This window comes from Phyllopteryx taeniolatus, chromosome 10 (assembly GCF_024500385.1).
Source record: "Phyllopteryx taeniolatus isolate TA_2022b chromosome 10, UOR_Ptae_1.2, whole genome shotgun sequence".
In the NCBI taxonomy this organism is placed as follows: Eukaryota; Metazoa; Chordata; class Actinopteri; order Syngnathiformes; family Syngnathidae; genus Phyllopteryx; species Phyllopteryx taeniolatus.
Window position 1 is genome coordinate 17,943,983 of NC_084511.1, and position 20,643 is coordinate 17,964,625.

General features: G+C 40.8%; 1 protein-coding gene across 4 annotated transcripts in view; it reads left to right on the forward strand.

Annotated features, from left to right (window-relative positions):
* The window catches only part of afap1l1a (actin filament associated protein 1-like 1a), a 33,383-nt gene that overhangs the window by 11,657 nt on the left and 1,083 nt on the right, over positions 1-20,643 (forward strand). For 2 of the 4 annotated variants that reach the window (XM_061787911.1, XM_061787909.1), the window contains 17 exons: positions 10,292-10,417; positions 10,494-10,577; positions 10,654-10,733; positions 11,112-11,247; positions 12,250-12,345; positions 12,802-13,016; positions 13,450-13,629; positions 14,071-14,154; positions 14,790-14,865; positions 15,570-15,674; positions 15,744-15,955; positions 16,097-16,242; positions 16,347-16,416; positions 17,177-17,291; positions 18,548-18,715; positions 20,148-20,323; positions 20,404-20,529. In XM_061787911.1, coding sequence (XP_061643895.1) covers positions 10,294-10,417; positions 10,494-10,577; positions 10,654-10,733; positions 11,112-11,247; positions 12,250-12,345; positions 12,802-13,016; positions 13,450-13,629; positions 14,071-14,154; positions 14,790-14,865; positions 15,570-15,674; positions 15,744-15,955; positions 16,097-16,242; positions 16,347-16,416; positions 17,177-17,291; positions 18,548-18,715; positions 20,148-20,323; positions 20,404-20,529 — 2,193 coding nt within the window. In that variant the 5' untranslated portion in view covers positions 10,292-10,293. Of the gene's footprint in view, positions 1-3,055; positions 3,297-10,291; positions 10,418-10,493; positions 10,578-10,653; positions 10,734-11,111; positions 11,248-12,249; positions 12,346-12,801; positions 13,017-13,449; positions 13,630-14,070; positions 14,155-14,789; positions 14,866-15,569; positions 15,675-15,743; positions 15,956-16,096; positions 16,243-16,346; positions 16,417-17,176; positions 17,292-18,547; positions 18,716-20,147; positions 20,324-20,403; positions 20,530-20,643 lie in introns of those variants that run through there. The other 2 variants (XM_061787908.1, XM_061787912.1) reach the window with 2 other exon arrangements.

A 20,643-nucleotide genomic window follows, 5' to 3' on the forward strand; every position in this document is an offset into this window, starting at 1 on the left:
CGCATTCCAAGATTGAGCCATGTCTCTGTGGGAGTTTGTTGTCCATTTATTCCAGAATAACCTTCACCGGCTCGCAACCGCTGATCTAGTCCATCCCAAACGTGTGTGATGTGGTTGAGGTCAGGGTTCTCTCGTTCTTCCACACCAAGCTCATCCAAGCATGCCTTTATGGGCCTCACAGGGGCACAGTCATGCTACAACAGAAAAGGGCCTTCCTTTAGATTCGAGGGTGAAATAAGGACTCGCGCTGGACACCTGATTCATTACCATATTAGTGAGACTTTTGTCCACGTACAGCTATTTACTGTATTTCGCTCCATGCTATTGCAGAATTTGTCCTCATTTTCCACCAACCTACTGCAGATGAATGGTAATTTGTAGACTTTACACCGATCTGATCGGCTTGATCGGTATCGGCCGATAATTAGCATGTTAAGCTGATCGGCTTTAATGTCATAATGCGCCGATCCGATCAATGACGTCATTGATTGGCTCCGCAAAAGACATTTACTCTGCGTCGCCATCGTGTAGAGTATATTTGAATCAAAAAGCTATTTTATTTTTAGCCTTGTCACGTGTCTTTTGAGATAGTACTATAAATATCTGACTGCCAATAGTTAGTTTAAAAAAAACATGTCGGCGGTGTGGGACAGACAATACGTCTGAGACAGACAATACGTAATGCCTGGATCAGATTATAAGACAAATTTGGTCTTTCACGATTGCACTATGTTAGACGACTGTAATAAGATCTTGTATTCCGATACCACCGCATCCCGTCTTTTACGAACACTGGGCTTTATCTGGTCAACTCAAACGCGACTGGATACACTCGTTACCATGGCAAAGACAACAACAATAGATCGCGCAAATTTATTGTGTGTGTGTATGTGTGTGGGGGGGAATAATAAAATAAGGAAAAATGTGTGGTGGTCATCACTGAGGCTCGGGAGTTAATACAATACGACTTGCAAGCAGGCAACAAAACGTTCTGTAGCCTAGCAAGCTAGTGCGAGCCCTAACTGTTGTACGTGTCACGTACGTGGTTAGGGCGAAGGCGAGGAACGCAAGGCAAGAACATGGGGGACCCAATTGCAGGGAAGCAAGGAGGCAAGGCAGGAGTGCGGGAATCTCAAAATAATAATATTTAATCACAATGATAAAAACAACTGGCGACTATGACATGGCAAGACGTGACAACGACAATGAACCGACAAGAACTGAAAGAAACCAGGGAACTAAATACAAACAAATTGACGAGACAACGAGGAACACCTGGACAAGACACGAGTGGCTGGAGAGAGCTGATTGGTCGACACAAAGTAGACGAGAACAGGTGGACACAACAACCTAATGAGCACACGACAAACATGAAACACAGGAAAACATGGAACAAAACTAAACACAACCCAAACCAAAACACAGACCATGACAGTACGTAATCATGCCGGCGTTCTGTCTAATCATGCTCTAAAGTTTCGGTGTATGCGAAGTAATTTAATTATAATAATTTAATTACACTAAGTTAGCACCCATTGTTTCTGTCATGTTGTAATGTTGGTTTGACCTGACTTAAAAGTTAAATTTATGTCAATGGCCAATCTTTGAATACACCCTACATGTCATTAATGTTTTACCTTTTGTCCAAAATGCTAGAGAATACCTTTGAAGATACTCAATATCCAGTACATAAGTATATACAGTAAATGAACAAATCATTTAAATAGACACATTGCTCCATCTTGTGATCGGCTCGGTGCTCGGTTATTGTTTTTTTAAACTCGCTGATCGGTGATCGGCCCCATAAATCCTGTAAAGCCTAGTAGTTGGTTCATTGACATAAGAGAGATTATGAACTGGTTACAAGCATGACTGTAACCTGTTAGAGAGTTCCTGAGTAATGTAGTTGGTGGACTTCTTGTGACCCAGCACCCCTGTATGATATGTATAATAGCCCACTGTATTCCGGTTCCCTTAAAACACAGTGTAAAAGTTTGTGTGCTCTAATATAATAGACTGTTTTATACAAAGAAATATAGATTAAGAAAATCAATGCTTTATAATCTGGTTGGGGGAAAAATGTGTACACAGGACCATGACTCTTATAGTCCATAGTGCATAGTCCACAAGTTGGAGAGCAGGGGGTATGAAGGGAGCTCTGTTAACCTTTTGCTTCAGAAGTGGGGCGGAATATTCTAAACACCGCTCAGTATGGTCCAGTGCACTTCTACCACTCTGACACTGTCAATTATAATATTGACACCATCAAGGCTGACTGTTGATACAGTTCTTATATTGGATCTCATTTGATAGCGGGAGGTATACCTAATGTTGTGGCCGGTGAGCACTCATGATAAAGTTATTTACCTTTACAGAAAATGGTATAATTGCAAAATATCACTGTAATTATATGGTCCTGTAAAATGGGGGCATTGAGGTTATCCTGTATATTATTGTCTTGTGCCTGGGGGTTTATGAGTGTCACGTTTGTGCCGCTGTTAGTGAAGGCGTGTTTCATCATGTCTGAGCCTGCGAGTCTGCTTGAGGGCAACTGGTAACTTTGAAAAGTTTCAACTTGCATCCCCCCTAAACGGACTCTACTCATTTTCTCAACCTCCTAGGTAACTATGAAAAGCTTCAACTTGCTTCCTCCATCAACTGACCCTACTCATTTTCTCAACCTAATTTTTACAAATAAAAACACTTCAATTCAAAGTGATCACTTGGAACAGAACTTTATTATCCCAAAGTACAATGTATGTCAGTTCTGTCAAATAGCAGATTCTGCCTAGTTACTGTACTTTCAATAAAAAAAAAATGTAGGCTAAGGAGAAGATGCAAATACTGGAATAATAAGTAAATGTTAACTTGTAGAATACAGTATGTGTTTTTGGGAGTGAGAGACTTTCCCTGGTGCTGCCCAATCCTTTAGGATTAGACCAGACAGGGACCTAATAAGGATGAACACACACACTCACACACACGCACAACCACATACACACACACACACACACACACTAACAAAAGCAGAAGCACGATTCCCTCCCCCCTCAAAAGAAAAGAGAGGTGGGGAGATGGAGGGAGGGAGTGTAGAGATAACAGATCAGAGGGAGGAAAGGACACAAGGGGCTGTGATTTTAGCAGTAGGCAGGCAGACTGGTGCTCACCTCCAACACCAAGCCCGAGAAGCCAGCCAGGCCTTGACTGGAGTATTTTTCACACTATTAGCTTGTTGTATGAATGACCCTCTCTGTAAACTAGGACCATGGTCGGACTCTCATCCACCGCTGTGGAGGGTAAGTGTTGCCCAATGCTCTATATACTGTATTCCAGGCTGAATAAGGGGTAAAGGTTTGTAGAGCTTTACATTCGCATTAAAAACTACGAGGAAACTTTTAAGGTGCCAGTGACACTGTGGGATCAATTTCATGTTTCTTATTGTAACATTGAACTTTCAGTTGGATTTCCTCTAGTACTGTAATCTGTCTTTTTTTTCTACCACAGTGTATGATTGCAGAATAATGGTAGTTGTTCATTTTGTACACGCATGTGCAAAATTGTTTGTGCCCATTAAATAAAGTAAAACACACAATGGTCACTCACATAACTTGAAACTGATGAGACTGGAAGTTACCAAAACGCATCTTGACAAGCAACAAATCTTTTGGGAGAATGTCTTTTGGACAGATGAGACAAAATACGAGCTTTTGGGCAAGCCACATGATCATTATATTTACGGGTGCAAAAAAGAGCCGTATGAACAAACAAACAAAAAAACACTGGACCAATTGTGAATCATGGAGGATGCTTGGTTATGCTGTGGAGCTCCTTTGACTGCATCGGGCACAGTGTCATTAATCTGGCCAGGATGCAATGAAATCTCAAAACAACATTATGAAAAATGAGCTGCACACTGTCAGAAAGCTTGTTCCTAGCCACAGGTCAAACCTTCTTGAACAGCAGAAAGAAAGAAATCATTAATTGCGGTGATGTTGAGCAAGATATTAGGTTAAGTGTACCATCATTTTTGTCTCGGCCTGTTTCATTGGTTTCTTTTTTATTCCATGAGACCACAGTTTAGAAGCAGTGGCTGATTTCCATTATTTTATTCAGAAATCAAGCGATAATGCCGCAAGCATTTTGTAATTGCCTATACGGTAGATACCAAAAATGGCAGCAGCACACTACTTGTCTCAATGAATGTGTGCGTAAATCTCACGTTACTTAAACATATTTCCTTGATACCAATGTGCAACCAGATTGCGCCAAATCACTACTGTTATTGGATGGGGCTAAGCACCAAAACAGTGAATAGGTGAGTGTTTTAGTCAAACTACTAATGCATTTTATTCTCTGGACTATCCTTAAACCGCATATGTTGGTACTAAGTGTATCGTATAAACACAATTTGAGACAACAAAATCAGCCATTGCGAAACAGTTAGCATTAGCGGTCTAGCAATTGCCATTTTAGGTTAAAGAAAAAACACTAAATACCATTCATCTCACTCATACCTCATGTTACATGTACATTACACATCTAGTACTGTCTTAAAATCACTTACAGATGCTCCTCTGTCATTTTTGTCAATGCTTTTCCACTGCCCCAACAGTGCATCCGTCTGCAACAAATGACCATGCGGTAAACATGGACAGAGGGCAAATAGTTCCAGGCGGCGCAAATTGGTTCTGTGTGGCACACATATGCTTTTATGAATACTTTTTATTGCCTCAAGGCAGACATTTTTGCGTCGACCAATTTTTGTAGTCTACTTAGCCGAGTTAGACGATTTTTTTTCACAGCCCTTGTTCATTGTACTATGAGGTTCAAGTATTAATAGTGCATGGTGGCTGGGGTTCCAAGTGTACAGAGCAGATACCGCATGGGTGCTGAAACAACTGCTGGCTGCTCATTTGCTGAATAGACTTCATCACCGCTTCATAGACGCACGCTATCGTCATCTTTCTCTGTTGCTATGTCCTAGTTCTGGTCGCAGTAGTATTATACGCCACAGCCTCCACTTACCTGTGGGGGTCTATTTTTGTTATTGTTTTTTATGCTAATAGTCTCCTCAAATAAAATGTACTTACTGTGGCCAACAGCCATATGCCATGACCCTCCTTCTCCAATTTTGTTAGTGTTGCTTTTGTCTTCAGTTTTAGTTTTCTTGGCATGTGGCAGTTTATTACAAGAAGAGTTTTTGGACAAGGGTGTGATTTGCTCATTCCATTGCTGTTGTCCTGCAGAAGTTCCCTAACAATTATCTATTAAGCAATCAAAAGACAGCAGTGTGTCTTGCTCCATCCTTTAGTTACCATTCACGTGATAGCTTCCCTAACAGCAGGGTACTAGAAAGTGTTAAGGCACCAAACACTTGTTTGGTACACACTGGAAATGTAATAACATTAGTAAACTGAAACTAACTGTACTGCTTGGTGTTATTTGTGCTTTAGTAATGCTGATTTATTGTGAAAGTGACCATTTGGCACCTTAGCTCAGCTAATTGGGAAACTCAGGACAGTTTCTGTGTAACTAAATTCCTTTGTAATTAGCTGGAATATGCGCAACAATGTTGTGAAACAGAGTGACTGCTGAATGTCTGAACGGTCACCTAGGACAAAAGTCGTTTGTGTGTGTGTCTGTGTGCCTTTATGTGTATGAGTGCTGTAGACTCAGCAAATAAGGAGAAAAACAACTTGTTCACCCAACCGAGGCAGATTATTTCACATATCAGGGTGTGTTGGATGTGTTAGCACAGGTGCTCTGTTTGCTGACAGGATTAAATTCCTAAATAGGCACCTACCTTCTCCCCCACTTCTCCTCCCCTCATCCTTGCAGAGTTGCCTTGGACAAAAAGTCTGCACATTCATCTTTATACAGAGGTTACACTTTGCAGAGTCTTGCACTATTAACAAGGTGAGGAATGCGTGTGGTGTTTACCAGCAATTGTCAGACAAGTGAGAGGAAGTCAATGTTTGACAGAGGCCAAAGCTTTTGAACAGCTTCAAACATTCCTGCTACTTTTTTGGCTCACATTACCATGCTTTGAATTTTAGTTCTAAATATTAACTTTCAATATTTTAAGTATATATATATATATAGTTATAGTTCTAAATATTAACTTTCAATATTTTAAGTGTCAACCATTTCAGGGTGGCAAAAGAAGACTAAGCTTTGTCTGGTTTTAATAAAAATGTGACCTACAGTTTACTCGGGTTTCCCTTTGGTGCTTTGAAAGACAAATACACAACACTTCTGAGGCGTTGCAGACTTTAATAAACGTGATGTTTTAGATTTAGATTTAACTTTAGTGATTATAGAGGCATGACTGGATTTTAGGATATTCTTGTGTGCCTCACGTGGTAAGTAGAACATTAAAGTTCTCATTTCGGCACGGGTAGCATACCTGAGCAAATTGTCAAATCAGATAATCAGCTTTTAAGAGCTCATGTCTGAGTGTTTTAGTTTAATTTAGTGTTTTGTGTCAAGGCACCACCTTGATTAGTTTACTAGATTTGATTGAGTGCTGACTGGTCTAAATGTTAACTCCTATGTGCAGTGAATGAGTCACACTGTGCATAGTTTTTTTTTTTTTTTTTCTCAGTTTATTTTCTCCAAGGTTAGGGGAAGCACAGTTTCACTCCAGAGCGTCAATCCAAACAGCTGGAACCTTTGGCAAAGAGACAGCTTTCACTAGGCCAAGTGAGCCGACTCTCATGAGCCTCCCAATCCCCCTTGCACAGTGAATCGCGTCATAATCAGCAGGGTCAAAGTGGCTGATCCGTGCATGAATCACTTCTTCATGCCAACTTTACATGGAGTGCAAGTATGGTTTAAGTACAATAGAAGGAAATGCTTGTAAAGGAGCAGTAAAACACAATACTAGATGGAAGCTGCAGTTCTATTTGTTTTTAGACTGGAGGATTGATGGTCCATTGTTCAGCCCATAGGAAGACCTACCTCAGGAAAGTATGTCTGTTGATTTTAGGGGAGGGAGCATCTTGCTCCCTCACACCATTCACAAAAATACATACTGTACACTTAAAGTGGCTGTTCTTGCTGATGACATTAAAAAAGTAATTAATACGCTCCACAAACTTGCACATACTCAAAGCTGTCTGTTCTCAACATACACCGAACTTCTTTATTGTCCTACTTTACTAAATACACACTGATTGCGTGTGTGGTGTGTGTGTTTAGTGGAACAGGTCATGTTGCCATATGGCTGCCTTCCCAACAAAGAGCTTTCTGGCTGAGCGACTGTCCGATGGTTGACCCCAAAAAGACGCACGGTTCAGTAGGTCTAATATGTCTGGACTGTGAAAATGAAGCAAGTAGGAGGGAGGTATGGCTGGTGCTAGGTGGTTGGTAGGTGGTTTAAATTATGAAGACGTTGGAGCAGTAGCACTGAGCAAACCAATTGTCAAGAAGAAATATACAGGAAGTCCTCGATTTACGAACGAGTTCCGTTCCTACGCTGGCAACGTAACACAAATTTCCGCGTAAGTCGGATTTCACTGTTAAAGTCGAAATTTATGTCGAAATACTTCTTTTAAGGGTATTGTCCCACGTGATTGTGACAGCAAGCTCAGTGTGTGTGGGCGTGCGCGTTGATGTGTGAGTGAGGCAGGACTGCGCAGGCGTCGTCCAGCGGGACTGCGAAGGAGGAAGGAGTGTGTACAGTAACAAGTGTAGTGACGGCGACCGGGGAAGAGTAGCGATTAGCGGAGGACCCGTTGACGTTGAATGTGCAGAGGAGCTAATAAAGCCATTAAAGCAGCAAATCGGTGCTTCGTGCCTTTATTGTTGCCGCCACCCAGCTCAGCTATGCAACGAGTTAACCCCTGCGTCTCCCGACCACGGTCAGATGACCGTAGCAGGAAAGGTTAACAATTAACACAAAATACATTAAAATAAAAAAATAAGATGCTGTACTTACCATTACTGCTGAGAGTGTGAAAAAAGTAGGGTGAAAAAGGCAAAGATACTCCCGCCGCACAGACAAGCACTATGCACCAGCTAAGCAGAAACACTGTGGTGCTGGGACAAAATGGCGGACGAGGCACGGGCGTTGTAAAGTCGAAACGTCGTAGGTCGAGTGCGTCGTAACTCAAGTGCGTCGTAACTCGAGAACTTCCTGTAGATTATAGAGGTAGAAAATTGCACACTAGCATACAACATTGTTGAAGGAAAACAATGAAAAGAACTCAAAAGGGGAGAGTGATGGGGGGTACATGGCGGCTTTGCTTTTGGTGGCACTTGCCTGTCTCTAGCATCAAATCAGATAATGCAGGAATTCAAACAAAGTGGCTGTTGCAGCAGGTTCAGCTGTGGTAATTATGGGGCATTTCCACCAGATGCTATCAGTTTAACCATGCTGCTACTAGTTTACTTTTGACTGTTTGTTGTTTTTTAGTGCTGCCAACTGTCTACACACACCACTGGCCACAACATTAAGTACACCTGTGGAATTACCTGAGATCAAATATCAAAATAAAATTTTAAAGGTTCTGTATTTTTGCTATTTAGACCTCCATAGAGTGACTCTTACATGGAGTTAGTATAAAAGTGTCGATTTCATTTAAAAAAAAAAAAAACACCTTGTTTTTGTCATACAAGTGTCCAGAAAAGGCCCCTCTGACAACTACTTCTGTTTTGACCCAGTTTTGTATCCACTTTGTCCACTTTGGCTAAGACCGCCCCCTTTCCTCTGATTGGTTGCCTCCCTGTACAAGACCCACTTGTGAGAGCACATGTACTTATAATGCTGACAGCTCTGGCTAGGGGGCGGAGTGGTAGGCGGACATCTTCACTAGTGACGTAGATAAGCTCCAGAAATTTTAATGACCTGATATCAGGCCTCTCGGCAAAAAAACATCTCAAACTCAGGAATGCATGGACGATTTTAATTCATATTTCACGTTTACTGAGGCGTCATAGAGACAATATTACATTGGGGGGCATTCATGTGCTTGGCACGGACTGATTACATTTTGCTTCAAATCTGGATGAAAATTTCAGTAGAGGAAATTGTTGCCTCATTTCATGTTTTGAGTCACAGTGGAAATATTCCCCCCTTCCAGAATATAATGAGTCCCAAATATCTTATTGTTGTGTTATTATTTTCTATATTGAGTTGGGTTTTTTTTTTGACAAGATTTTATGTGGCAACTGGCTGTTAGCAGGAAAGATATGTCCTGTCGTCTGTGCCATCCATTGCCATTGCTGCCTCATTCTTATTAGAGTCAATGCTACTGATTGCAGAAACTTCCTCTTACCACACGGTGGTCGGACAAACGGATGTACTAAAATGTCTTCACGGTGGAAGGTGTCATGTTTTGATTACCTCATTTACCCTTATTGGAGCGAATGAGAGTGTGCCGGTGTAGCCAATGATACTGTATGTCTACGTACTTTGGGTTTTGGGTGAACTAAGGCAAAGGCATTGTTGCTGCATCAGATGAGAATGATGGAGACTTGATGAGAGGGAGGAATCTTCACCTGTATCATTACCACACAACACTGTGCAAACAACACTCTGTATTCTTTTTATTAGACTTGATTCACTGGAGTGGAAGTTTTTTGTGCTGTCACAATGACAACCAACCACACTAAGCAGACACTGAAGCACAATGGAATTTAAGGGGTTCATTATCGAGGTACTCAAATGTGTGTCTTGTTTTCTTAAAGCAGGGAGTAGAAAATCTCACATCAACATGATGTGAGCATTCCAAAGAGTGTGTCATTTCATGTGATCAACTTCTACATGCCTTAACATCTCCCAACTGGAAGATAAAATCAAGTCTACAAATGAAAAGCTTGGCTGCTGCATTGTAAATCTGCTCTCTAATCTGTTACTCTTTTCAAAATCTAATTTATCATCATGCTGTCAAAAATTCATTTTGCCTCATCAGCATTTGATTGAAATCTGACTTTGTTTGTCAGTATTCGAGCCAACCATTTTCCCAAGATGCTGCCTAATAATGATGTTGGTTCTTTTTAGTTTGAGGAATAGATTGCTTGTTTTTCTCCTTCCAATTCTTATTTTCCCTGTTTTAATGAGGAGTTGCACACATCTGTCCCGTCACTCTATGCTTGTATTGTTTAGTCTGGCTCCTATCAGAGGAGGAGAGTGATGTTCACTGACTGTGAAGGTTAAAGGTTTAGAAAAGGAAAATATGCTGCAAAGTAAAAAGTGGCAGCTAACATGCATTTAAGCTTGTTTAGACATCTATGTCCGACCTTTGCTCTCTGCTGATATATCCACTGCTGACATTTCACCCCGATGCAGCAATGGAGCTGTTGGTGAGTGAGCTGAGTGCACTCCTAAAGTTGCTGGATAAGGAGACCCTGACCTCCTCCACCCAGGAGAAGAAGACCTCAGTTTGGAACCTCCTGCAGCAGATACAGCCATCAGGTCAGTCAAAGAAATAAAGACGTTACATATTTTGCTGAGCCACAATTGTTAAATTTTGCCTGCCTTTTTTCCCCAGTTTCAGGAACAGACTACATCTATGTGAACTCAGTAGTGTACAGGAATGGAACCAGCTTTGTGGAGTCCCTCTTTGAGAAGTTTGGTGCGTTAAAGTTCAGTACATTTACAGTACACAGGACCTACTTTTGTCTTTAAACTTGAATTGTTTTCATTTTCAGACTGCGAACTTGGAGACCTAAAGGATGTTACAGATGATTTGAAGCTAGAAAAAGACACACAAAGTGAGACTTTGAAACAGGTCAGTGGCTTAATTACTTGTACAGCCAACTGTGGATTTCAATTTGGAAATGTAGGATGTGCTATGTGACTCTCCACAACGTTTAAAATCTATGCTATTCTTTTCACCCTTTCTTCTCCAAAACTAACTTTGTGAGCAAAGATTGCGGTGTGTAAATGATTGAAGAGGCCTTACGGAATGAAAATACAACATATTCCATGTTGCGGGGTTTCCCACATGCTCATCGCATTGTAAATTAAGATTTAGGGCTCCACCCTGGGAATCTTTTTTTCTCTTCATCTCTTTGATGAAATAGCCCCTTTGGCTGGGAAAATACAAATGGTTCATAGCTATTGAGAACATTTGAGACGTACTGTATCTTTTTATCTCACCTTGCAGGACTGTGGAGACACCTCAGCTGTGCATTCAGCAGACTCTCCTCCCCCTCTGCCCACAACTCCTCCCCCAGAGGAGTATTATGAGGAGGCAGTGCCACTCAGTCCGGGTGCAATGCCCGAATACATCATCACAAGAGGTAAACATCTTCTTTCTTTGATTCAACTGGTTGCCGTTATTGACTTCATTCCAGTCCGCTATCAAACATTATATATTTATGGTGACAAATAACAGGGTGCCTGTTGGGACTTAAACTGCTATATATATATATATCATAATTATATGGGGTTGTTCATCGCTAACCAGTAAAAGAAGAAAAGAAATAAGCATAGTCAATATAAAAACACATTCATGGGAATCTGAATCATAATAAAGCTAAAGAATAATTAATTCTCATTGATCAATGTATTATAATTGAACTATAATCTTTGTCTAACAACATAATTATTTGATTATAAATTAAATATAACTAATAGCATTGTGATTGATAATTTAATTCATATATGTGCATAAAAACATATATAGAATTTGTGTGTTGTGCTACCATAAAGAGCCTATCCCAGCTAACTGTGGGCAGGTGGGGGGGGGGGTACACCCTCAACTGGTTGCCAGCCAATCGCAGGGCACTCAACCATTCGTACTCACATTCACTAAGCACAATTTAGAGTCTATTCCAAGTGGCGGCACGTAGGACGACTGGTTAGCACATCTGCCTCACAGTTCTGAGGTCCCAGGTTCAAATCTGTCCTTGCCTCTGTAGAGTTTGCATATTCTCCCCGTGCCTGCGTGGGTTTTCTCCAGGTGCTCTGGTTTCCTAACCACATCCCAAAAACATGCATGGTAGGTTAATTGAAGGCTCTGAATTGCCCGTAGGCGTGACTGTGAGAGGGAGGGGTTGTTTGTCTATATGTGCCCTGCGATTGGCTGGCGACCAGTTCAGGGTCTACCCCGCCTCCTGCCCACAGTTAGCTGGGATAGGCTCTTTATGGTAGCACACTACTACTTTGTACTATATATAGTTATAGCAGAAATTGCTTCAGTTGTGCTTGAGTTTGACCTTGGACAGGGTATGTGAACCTTGAATTAAAAGAGACAATAAAGTCAAGCAAGTAATAATATATGTACTGTATTTTTTTTCCAGTTAGACCTAGCCCTCCCAACTCCATAGAGGATGGATATGAAGATGCCAACACCAACTACCCAACTAACCAAATCAACTCCCACCGCAAAAACTCCTGTGAGTTAATAATATCCATCCATCCATCCATTTTCCGAGCCGTTTCTCCTCACTAGGGTTGCGGGCGTGCTGGAGCCTATCCCAGCTATCATGGGGCAGGAGGCGGGGTATACCCTGAACTGGTTGCCAGCCAATCGCAGGGCACATAGAAACAAACAACCATTCACACTCACAATCACACCTACGGGCAATTTAGAGTTGTCAATTAACCTACCATGCATGTTTTTGGGATGTGGGAGGTAACCGGAGTGCCCGGAGAAAACACACGCAAGCACGGGGAGAACATGCAAACTCCACACAGGCGGGGCTAGGGATGGAAACTCCCCCCCTCAGAACTGTGATGCAGATGCTCTAACCAGTCGTCCACCGTGCCGCCGCGAGTTAATAATACACATACGAAATATAAATGTTGTTCAAGGGAAAAATTTTGATGTACCCTTTCCTCTCCTCTCTTAGATAATGATTCTGACGCTCTGAGTAGCTCTTATGAGTCATATGAGGAAGACGAGGAAGAGAGAAGCCCCGGTGCGCGACTCATGCATCAGTGGCCCTCGGAAGAGAGCTCAATGCCCCCTACCAAGGACTGTCGCATCTGTGCCTTCCTACTGCGCAAGAAACGCTTCGGGCAGTGGGCCAAACAGCTTACTGTCATACGGGAAAATCGATTACAGGTTAAAAAAAAATTATTATTATTAAATGCCAGAAAAAGAAGGCACATAAACTTGCTGGGTGAAACATTGTGACCACTCGCACAGTATTATGAGATCCAGTACAAAACCTCTATCCAAAATTTCCTTATACAAAGATAATAATGCTTGTTACTGTTTAATACTGTTATAGAGATTGAATTGAACTTGAATAATGTGTTATTACAGTATCAATGTGGTTAGTGTGCAATGTTGTAGAACTACACTGTATCATGTATTGAGGCATCTAGTTTGTACTAAATTGCCACACCATTATAATGACAATTAGAATGTTGTTAAATTGATATCTCGCACCTCTTGTGTTAGATCTTATTAGAGTTGTACATGATCATGTGGTTGGTGAGGTTCCAATATTTACAATCATTTTTACTATTATGTGTAATTTGTCATCCTGCAGTGTTATAAGAGTTCCAAGGATACATGTCCCTACGTGGACCTGCTGCTGCACCAATGCACTGTGGTCTACGCCCCAAAGGACAGCAAGCGGAAGCACCATGAACTCCGGTTCACCTTACCCAACGGAGATGCTCTGGTGCTGGGTGTGCAGAGCAAGGAGCAAGCGGATGGATGGCTCAGGGTAACTCCAACATGATTTCATTTGTTTAATCTGAGCGTCCACTCCACTAGATAATGAAGCAAAAAATGTATTTTGCAAAGGTAATAAAACATAGTTTTGTTTGACTCTGTCCTTTTGGTAACATTGTGGTCAATGTTGCATTGCACTAACAAGGTCTTTTTAGTATTAGCTACATGTGATACAAATATTAGAAATACCTCTTAATATGAAACAGTCAAGTTTAACACCACTTCAACTACACAAATAAATATCCTGTTAAATGAATAACTTTGTCAGATATCTTTGTAGAGGCAGAATTTCTACAGCTCATCTATTGGATCGCATTAGATTGGTGTCACTGTGTGATTACACAACTATTGTAAAAATACGGCCATCAATCATATTGACAGCCCTTGGAAGAAAAGGCAGCGATTGTTTGACATGAATAAATTACCCCTACAGGTTGTCAGAGAGGTGAAGAGTCAGTGCACTGGGCTTGAGGTATCCACGTCCCCCGTCATTCTGAGAAAAAACGAACTTGACAAGGTGAGTCAAAAGGTCATTTGTGCCCACAAATTAGAAGTCCTTTTCACAGCTTTGGTGAGAAAAAAGTCAGCTGCAAGAGGCAATTGTGTTGTCACCATTAATTGTCCTAAACAATGTTGGTCAAAACACATTAAACATCACTGCCTGTGTTTGATTGACAGAACAAAGGCGAGATGTGTTATTCAAGTGATTGTTAAGACACCAGTAATAGGGCTGGATGTGAGTCAGTGTTGGACTGTGGACTCCCTCTTCAAAGTTTCCTGACACCACCATAAATTAAAGCCAAGGAAGGGGTGTGTGTATGTGTGTGTGTGTGGTGGAGGGGAGTAGGAAAATAGGTGTGTATATCACCTAATATCACGTGTTCATGGTTACGACAACACGTAAGGGACTCAATGAGTGAGAGTGAGGGATTCCAGAGATAGATGCTGCACATAGAGACAAGATAAGTGAAACGGGTATTGCAGTTGTTGGTTCCACCCTCCATGTGTGCCCTTACACAACACACTAACCCCAGATTGTTCCTGAAGGCTCTAACAACACCCTTGCTTATAAAAATGTATTTGGCTTATTGAGTAGAAAAGCATGTCAGTGAATCAATTTGTTTGTGTTCATGCATGTGTGCGCTTCCTCAGAGGTTGTCTGCAGAGAAGAACAATTCAGATTCAGACAGTGTTGGCGTATCAACGGGGGAGAACTTCCGAGAAAATGGTGATAATAACACATGAATGGAGCTACTTTTTTTTACTGAACACGTTTGGCAGATGCAGCAGGCTCTGGAAAATGCCTCTTGCAGATAGGTCAATACCGGGATTTTACCAAATCCCTTCTAAGAGGCAGATACGTACGGAATGATTAATGTCTTCACAGTTTAAAGGTTATTATTCCTTAAACAATCATATCGGAGACATTGGGAATATTTGGATGGGATGTTAAGTAGTTTTTACACCGTGGCCCAACTTTCAGCAAAACAAAGATATCTAATGACTACAGTTCTGAATGGAAATAAGTGTGACATTACTTACACTTGCATAAATAAAACGCACCACAGTGAATGTCAACCTAAAGGCCATCAGAAAAAGGTTGTTTTTTGTGATTTGTAGTGTTTTCTGTACGGCTTTAAATGCATTTATAATGACCTAGTTATGAATTATTGGCACATTAATAGAAACATAATTTCTAAACAAAAGTGTGATCAAGGCTGTTGGTGATTTGCAATTAGCTACTAAGAGTTATGACATCATAGATAATACTTCCTGATGAGCTTTAGACATTACATTGACCAGATTTTGAGCTAATAGCTAAAACTGAAAGTTGAATTAGTGCTCTAGTTTTCAAAGTGTCCAGTAAAGTACCGTTCTTGAATGTCAAACATTTTTGCTAATACATCTCCAATGCTTTGACATTCAACGCAGGTAAAGTGAAGCGTGGAGCCTTTGCTGCAGGTCGAAAGATCACACGCATCATCAGCTTCTCAAAGAAGAAGACTTCTCGGACAGCTTATAACGACCCTCGACAAGGTCAGCGGCAGCCTTCATGTTTCTCTTTAAGTTATCTCGCAGTTTGCGTCATTATTTCTGTACGTGCAGGTTATCTGTCAGTGCTAGTCAACCAAGTGTGGCAGGAGCACTGGTGCTGTGTGTGCAGAGGCTTCTTGCACTTCTACCATGACAGAGGCGACCATCAAACCTCTTTGCCCTCCCTCCCACTACATGGCTGTGAGGTGGTGCCAAGCCTGGGACCCAAGCACCCCATTGCCTTCAGAATCGTACGAGCAAGCACCACTCTGGCTGCTCTGGAGGTGAGAAATTTGTGTTTGATTCCTGATTTTAGTTGTGTTAATTTTACAGTTGTATGATTTGTTGTCAGCAACCTACATAAAGTGGTTTAAGTTTAAAAGAAGTGACATCCTACTGATGTAGTTTTCCCTGCTTGTATTCAGGCAGCGAACTCTGAGGATCTCGGAAGATGGCTGGGGGTTCTCTTGGCAGAAACTGGCTCCACAACAGATCCAGAGTCTCTACATTATGACTGCGTAGATGTGGAGACGATCGCTAATATCCGCAATGCTGCACGTCATTCCTTCCTGTGAGTGTGACAATTTTAAGGTTATCGATGAGTCCAGCTAAGAATTGGGAGCCCTTGACCTAATGCAGAGGTCATTTCTCGCCCGCTCTCTGATAATTTCCTAGGTGGGCCACGTCGTCCGGAAGCAACACAGACTGCAGAACATATGACGAGGTCCCTAATGAGGACATGCAGGTTTGACTTGCATGCATCGAGACACGTACACATTTCCTTTTAAATTAGTATCATAGCTGCACTACGTAGTGTGTGTGTGTGTGTGTGTGTGTGTGTGTGTGTATATATATATATATATATATATATATATATACACAGGTATATCTCAATACATTTGAATGTCATGGACATTTGAATTAGTGTCAGTAGTTCAATTCATATATATTTGCTGCACACAGTGAAATATTTCATGAGAGAGTTTTGTTTAAGAATTATGATGATTATAACAGCTAACAGTACCCCCATCTCAAGAATTTTTTTGAAAAAAACCAAAATGATTTTTTGATCATAAAAGAAATTAGCCTCCTGAAAAGTTGTGTTGAATGAAACTATGATGTCATATATGACTTTCACTATTAAAATAAAATAAAAGACTTCTGTAATAATGTAATTTATTGAGCTGCACCTGAACCTACATTTGCCTGCAGAATTATCATTAACATGCAAGTACGTGCGTGCGTGTTTGCATGTATGGGAGTGAGGAAATTCAACCATCATAGTGGTGACAAGAAGGCAAGAGGTCACAGTAGTTTAACAGCCTGTAAATCCCTCACTCCAGCCCTCTAACTTGCATTTAAACACATGCTGCGGACCACCTACACCCACACTTGTACACACTTCCACTGTCTGAAGTCAATCAATCTAAAAGTGGGCTCACTCATAGCTGAGTATTTGAACTTCTTGTTTGCACCCCTGCCCTCCTTATGTTCTTCCATTCCAGTCTATGGAGAGCTGCCGGCAGCAGAGTGGGAATCAAGGGAAGCGGCGCTCCCGTTTCTCCAGCAGTGATTCTGACAAAACCAAGCCGTTAAACTCCCTCAAACGAACAGATTCAAGTAAGGGTCTATGGACGGATTTCCGAATGAATTCACTTTGTGTGCTGAGCATGCTAATGTAAAAGCTTTTGTCTGGCTAGTTTAAGGGGCTTCTCTACAAAATACAATTTTCAACAGAAAATTAAAAACAACTTTTTCCTGTTCGTGGACCTGTAAACGCAAATAATTAATGATATATTAATTAATTATTATGAATTAATTATTAATGTGAATATTTTTCTTAACAACATCATTAGTATTTCCATTTAGCATTGAAAACAATGAATGACGCTTTAGTATCTTGCAGCATAAATGTCTGACTACATCACTGTTGTTTTATTTTTGTTGCTCAAGATTTACTGTTTTGGATAACATTTCTTTAGAAAAAGTGTGAAATTATTCCGCAGCTACTGGCACATAATGACATATGTTACTTTACTACAATAGAATTTAAACCCACATACACTAACAAAATATATTGAAAATAAACTTTTGGGTAAGACGTGTTAAGAAGCAGTTGGTCCTCGTGTCTGTTTCTTTACATAGTGGGGTTGCCAACTACAGGCTTGGCAAGCATATTAAAGCATTTTTGCAGGTCCGTGTGAACAGAGATCATTTTGTCAACATAAAAACAGAAAATTTAACTAGGTTTTCATAGAAACGTACCCCAAAGTTAGACATCTCTTGCTGTTCTTGAAGATGTTTTACAGATGCTACATCTTAATCATCCCTAACTCAGGAATCCCAGTTCACACTGACCAATCCTTTGTTAGTAATAAAATAAAATGTAAGCTTCCATCTGGCTCAGAAGTACCCCTGTCCTGTCTCACGTTCCATCCGGAATCTCCACTTTCCACTTGCCGCTCCCATGCGCGCCATTGTGTCCCTTGGCTTCTGTCCCACAAAAAGATGAGCATCATGGGTTTAGCAACATGATATTGGCGTTGTCCCCTGTTTCTCTCTCAGGCCTGTGCTCTGACATTGTGATACATCAAAGAAGGAGTGAGCATGCTTAGAGTCTGACAGCTTCGTGATATAACATGAGATTTATTAGACACTCACATTAGATTCGCTGCCTCACCTCATGACCTTTCCTTCTGCACCAGTATGTGTGTCTCTATGTGTCACATTACGCCTTCATCTTATTACTGATGTTGAATTGGACATGTATTGTTAGAATTTTGGTTTCCTTAATAATTAGTCATTAATCAGTGAGAAAAGATTGTGAATAAATGTACCTAAAATACTTGTACCTCTCACCTGACGTCCCTCCTCAGATTCTAACCAGTATGGAAGGTATGGGAAAACACGAGCAGAGGAGGATGCTAAGCGCTACCTGAAAGAAAAAGAAGAGCTGGAAAGAGAGAGGGATGGGATTCGGAATACGCTCTCGACCCTCCGACAGGAGAAGCGAGAGCTGAAGCAACAGCTGCAAACAGCTTCTGGTAAGAAGATCAAGAAAGATCAAAAGAAAACAAAATCTTTTTTTTTTTTTTTTTGGTCATCATATCCCTACAGCTCCTCTGCTTTGCTTGAACTTGTATCTAGAAACCCTGCTAAAGCTTGCATGTCGAATGGGTCTCCTCTGTCTGACCCAGCAGTCTGACCTCCATTAGCCCAGATTATTTTAGAGTGAGTGGGAACAGAATTTGCCTGCCAGGATAAATAAAACATCAACAAATTTGCATTCCTCACTGATTTATTAATTTCCTCGAGTTTAATATTGAGTCAATCTATATAATCTGATGGTTTCAAGTCACAGTTGCAACCTCATTATATAAAAATCAACCATTATAGAAAGAAAATGTGTAACAGTGCAGAGTTCTCAGCAAACAGTTGTATTGTTAAATTTAATGTGCTAATTTTACAATCTAACTAGAGACTTTATGGACACTTCATTAAGTAATCTTACAATAACTGCATCACATACAGTATGCTGCCTTAAAAAAGATGACAATGCAAACAATTTGAAAAAAAAAAGAAAGGCAATGATCAATGTGTTGTAAATAGTGAAAGAGGAGAATATTATACGGATAAATCTGCAAAGGCCTGCAATGTAGACTTGTACTGATAAGGCTATTTTACTAATATACAGTATCATTATTAAGGGAATTTTATGTCATGATCATTTATTATGTTGAAAGTAAGTAGAAAATAAGTATTTCTTTCTTTCTTGCCCTGTAAGTTATTATATTAATAATTGTTTCACAGTGCCAATCACAGTGTTATATTATTTGTCATCAGAGTTTTTGATACAGCACACTGACACAGATTGCATGTACTTCATTCATCTTGTGACCAGTGAGTGTATGGTGTAGGGATGGGCATAATAATCGATTCATCGATTGTTAAGCTTTGAATAGGTTTTGTGGAATCAGTTCTTTGTTAATAGTGTCTGGAAGCAATTGAGACAGTACTAGTTTTGTCAACTACTGGGATGCTCCCAGCAGATAATAATAAGAATATAAAAGCGGGCAGCACGATGTGCTAGTGTTTAGGACCCCTACCTCACAGTTCTTGGGTTTGTGTTTTGATTATTCGCTCTGGCCTTCCTGCCCGGAGTTTGGATTTTCTCTGCGTGCTTGCATGGATTTTCTCAGCTTACGTTGACCCTCTCCTGCATTCCAAAAACATTCATGTTAGGATAATTGAAGACTTTAAACTCCTCACGAGTGTAAATTGTTGATTGTCTCTATGTGTGCTGCGATTGACTGGCAACCACTCCAGGGTGTTAAAGTTCAGTCCAATTTACCCGCGAAACTAATAAGGACAATTGAGCTAGAAAATTGATAAAAGTGTAACAATTGAGCAATACAAAGTTCAAATATATGACGTGCACTGTGATTGTAACCCAAGTGTATGTGTGTGCGTGGACAGAGAAGAGAGGTCTCCTCTTGAACCAGCGTGTGTCCCAGTTGGAAGAGGCTTGTCGGGCTAAGGAAGCAGCACGAGTAGACCTGGAGTTGCGACTGTCCCATGTCAAAGAAAACATAAAGAAAAGCCTGGCAGGCGGAACCCTGGGTGCACCCGTGGAGAATGTCCCACCTGTCAAGGTATTTTAAATGGAGGATTGCTTATTTTGACCCCGCTCTTGACTTCTCATACAATCAATCAATTTGTTAATTTTGTATAGGGGCCCAGAAAGAAAAATCATAATCTCTACAGTGATAGTTTACCAGTAAACTGTGCCTCTGAAATGCGCAAGAGACCTCCCTCGGTGTATGCTTCATCTTCAGGAAGTGTCATGCAAAAGGCTAAGGTAACTCTGACACTCACTTCTGTATGCTCACCTGCCCGCAGTGAGCAAATAATACAATAAGTAGATCCAATACAAGAACTGTATCAAAAATTATTTTCCAATAAAATAATGACC